The 3,844-nt window shown below is 35.0% G+C and overlaps 1 protein-coding gene across 1 annotated transcript; it reads left to right on the top strand.

Annotated features, from left to right (window-relative positions):
• On the top strand, nucleotides 762-2,238 carry LOC105170643 (NADH dehydrogenase [ubiquinone] 1 alpha subcomplex subunit 2). The gene is made up of 3 exons (XM_011091496.2): nucleotides 762-922; nucleotides 1,021-1,127; nucleotides 1,946-2,238. Exons 1-3 carry the CDS (start codon nucleotides 837-839, stop codon nucleotides 2,047-2,049), a joined length of 297 nt encoding a protein of 98 aa, XP_011089798.1. The 5' UTR covers nucleotides 762-836; the 3' UTR covers nucleotides 2,050-2,238.

Below are 3,844 nucleotides of genomic sequence, written 5' to 3'. Positions count from 1 at the left end.
AAACTTCTTTTGGTTTGAAAAATTACATCTAGCACCTCTGAGGTTTGCTTCCGTCTAATAAATAAATTTCTATGTTGGTCAATATGCACTCTATTTGTTGATATTAACAAATAAAAATTGATATTTATCTTCGATTGCTTTATTACTAACTTATTACAAATTAAATAATTTATACAACTAAACTACTCTTATAACGGTAAAGATATACATTTTCGTTTGCATTAATGTGTAAAAATGTATCAAGGAATTTGACTATAAGAAAATTTAGTTAACTTGCAATAAATCACCAATAAATCAATCTGAACTAAATGTAGTTATTTTTTTCTATTTTTTTGTTAATATTAGGATGTATTTGTAATCATACTAAGTTTTAGGGAGTGTGGCTGCAATTCACCTTAATATATAAGATAATTCTTGCAATATTTAATGGAAAAAATAATTAGTTTAGCCAAAAAATTAAAATAAAATATTATATTTAAGTACAAAGTATGTGAGACCGTAACATTTAACCCTCGTAATAGTTACAATATTAGAATTTAGTTCAAAGAGCATTTTCGTTTCAAAAGTTGGTCAAATCATAATCAAACTTTTTATTAGGAGTATTTTAAAAATAATCTATGATAAATTCACCAAAACACTACTGATGAAGTTAAATATAAGACGAGACGAACCTCAAGGGAAGTAACTTTAATATATCAAATTCAATAGGTGTTGACGTAATTTACCGTGCAATAAATCATATACCTAAAATAAAAAATTTGAAGGTTACCCCATTCCCTATTTATGGAAAAGGAAAAAAATTGAAGAATGGAAAAGGAAAACAGAGAAGTTCAGCTATGGCGTGGAGGGGACAACTTTATCGAAATTTGAAGGAACTTCGCATCCTATTTTCTCCTAATTCACCATCCAGTTCCTCGACTAGGTTTTGCCTGATTCGTATTCATTTTCTGATTTTGCCCAATTTCATTTGGTATTTTGCAATCATCATCTTGTTGATTATGGTTCTTATTGTTTTGATAGAGCTTTCATCGAGAATAACTATAAGGATCTGAAGACCAAAAACCCTAGGCTCCCGATTTTGATCCGTGAGGCCAATGGCATTGAGCCTCAGCTTTGGGCTAGATATGGTAATTTTTATTCTTTCTAATTTTGTTGGTTTCCAGTTAGCATATTTCTTTGTTATCAGAATGTCAGTTCAGCTTCTAAGTTTTAGAAAGCTTTCTAATCTTACTTTTATAATTCGAAACAAGAGCATGCTAGAGCATTGCTGTAATATGATTCTTTTCTAAATTTTGTAGTCTGGAGCCTACATTTTGGAGTTATATGTTCATTTTTATTCGAGAGTTGTTCATGTGGTAAAAAAGTTTAAAATTTGAGAAGAAGATCTAATTCGGGGTATGATGTCGTCTGGATGTATGAAGAGTTGATACAGGCTTTCGGTCTCAGAATCAGATTATTGTTGATACTTGACAATATCATTAGTGAAGCCCCACTTTTATTAATTTACTTTGTATTAAGAGAAAAATGATAGTATAGTGAGCATGATGGCGAAATGGATTTTAGGGGGGGAGGGGGGTGGTGGTGGCATTTAATAAGTATTGAAATATTGTAAATGTGCACTATTGATAATGTACACTGGAGCTGGATGCTGGTAGGCAGACAGCAAGGAAACTGGTTTCGTTATTGCTTTCAGAGTACACATGCAATGCATGAAAATCTTGTAAATAGAAACTTTTTTCGGATCATCTATAATTCAGTATGTGATTACCCTTTGAGGGTCATAGGTCCAAAGGAATTTCTTATGCGTGTTATTTGAAATACGCTGAAAAAGTGTATTCAGCAGTTTCGGGTTGTCCAGTTATTGTGCCTTTTGCAAATAATATATGTCAAACTTATGTTTGTAGTTACGATCGCTTTAAGTAATATATATCCTGGTTTGTTGTAGACATGGGTGTCGAGAGGGGAATACGCCTGGAAGGCTTAAATGAAGATCAGATATCTAAGGCACTTGAGGACCTTGCTAAAGGAGGGGCATCCATTAAATGTTGAGGCTTCCATCAGATTTTCCCTGACACAATAAATGTGTGCAGAAATTTTGGATCAATTTTTGTTATGATTCCATGACCAATATGCCGGAGTTGGTATGATAAACTGCTTCGTGTAACAATGGTTGCCTGTTAACTGTAACAATCCATAAAATATGATCATGCATATTTACCAGTGGATACCATTGTGGGATGTTTTTTTTCTTTTAATAATTATTTTCACTTATTAAATGATGGGGAGGGGATACTACTAGGATATCATACTGCAGGTGGTAGATTAACCTATCGGGATGGGGCTCAGTCTTCAACACTGCAAGTCCATATCCTACCTCAATGCTGTGGTAGACAAAGGTTAGATTTCCTGGTCCACCAATTCAAGTATTAATTTGACATAGGACAAATAAAAAGGTTTATACCTCTGTTAGGTAATTTTATCTTCGACACATATCACGATAGAATTTTTTCTCAGTCCAACAGTGTACATCTCTTGGCCACATGATCTTCTTAAACAGGATCTTTCAGTAATTAGCAGATCATAGCAGCTGGTCAAATGGTGAATTTTCTTATGTCTTTGGTAGTTTATGTCAACGGAGGATTATTTGGTGTTCTCTAGTAATACTAAAATTCTTAGGCAAGATTATGGAGTGGGCTTATTGTGGACTACGGAGATTTTCTGTTGATAGATATCAAAACTGCAGCATCAGCACTCAGCAGGCTAAAGGTAGTTCAAACTTCAAACCAGAAATTTCAGTTTGATTTCAACCTTTGAGTTAAACAACATCAGTTGATCCTATAACCACTTGAGTTGAAGGCTTTCATACTCTTCTAATACGCAAAGAAAAATAGTTGAAGCAAACCCATGCGGTGACCCCTGTGGCATTTACGACTAAGGCAATTCTCATCAAGTGATTTAAGGTTGAAATTCCAAAGCTCATAACTAGACAGGATTGCTAGGTAAGTGTTTGATAGTGGCAAAGCTCAAGAATTCTCAAACATGTATGGAGAACAGCCTCATAGGCCAAACAAATAGATGTCTCCTAAGTGTACTGACCTTGTTTCCTGTGTGCATAGAAATTCTAAGATGATTTTTACCACTGCTCTTAAATTTTCCCTTTATGTTATTCCTTACAGAATTGCTCATGTTTATGCAAAAATAGAAAAATAAGACCCAACGCCGTTGTTGAATTTGAATGTGAAGCCTCTAAATTCCTGGATCAGCTGCCTAGAGAAACTATAAGGTCTATATATCAAGGCCGCAAGGATGAACCAGATATAAATGCTGATTAGTTGGGCAACTCTTTTGACGAACTATTTTATTTGGACTAAATAGCTAAGAGGTCTGCGTTATTAGAGAACTGAATTGGGACATTAGACATGAATTGTAAGCCTCAATTGGAACACTGTGTTTGATACGTAGAACATAGAGAAGTCAACTCCACCACAGCAGGTCTGACAGTAGAGTGAATTTTTCTCATAGTACAGTAGAACGGATCAATATTTTCTATACACGAGGAATTTGCTCCACAAGAATCAAGGAATGCAGAAATTTAGTGGCAAGGATAAATTCCGGTTATTCAGAAAGTAAAATGTTTTCATAGCTGATCAACTCCAGCTAAGCTCTTCATCTTCTACTCCTAAGAGTTCTGTTCTGCAACTAGAATTACTGACTTCTTGGCACTGGATCGCATGGTTGTCTGTCTGGAATCTTGTTGCCATACCCATCTACAATCTCGCCCTGCCTTTTCAAGAGCTTATCCCTTTTAGTTAGTGTCCTGGGGGGGGGGGGGGGAGTGGTAGTG

The sequence above is a fragment of the Sesamum indicum genome, linkage group LG9 (genome assembly GCF_000512975.1).
Source record: "Sesamum indicum cultivar Zhongzhi No. 13 linkage group LG9, S_indicum_v1.0, whole genome shotgun sequence".
Taxonomy (NCBI): Eukaryota; Viridiplantae; Streptophyta; class Magnoliopsida; order Lamiales; family Pedaliaceae; genus Sesamum; species Sesamum indicum.
Note: the sequence above shows the minus strand (reverse complement) of the source record. Positions and strands in the feature narration are given on the sequence as shown.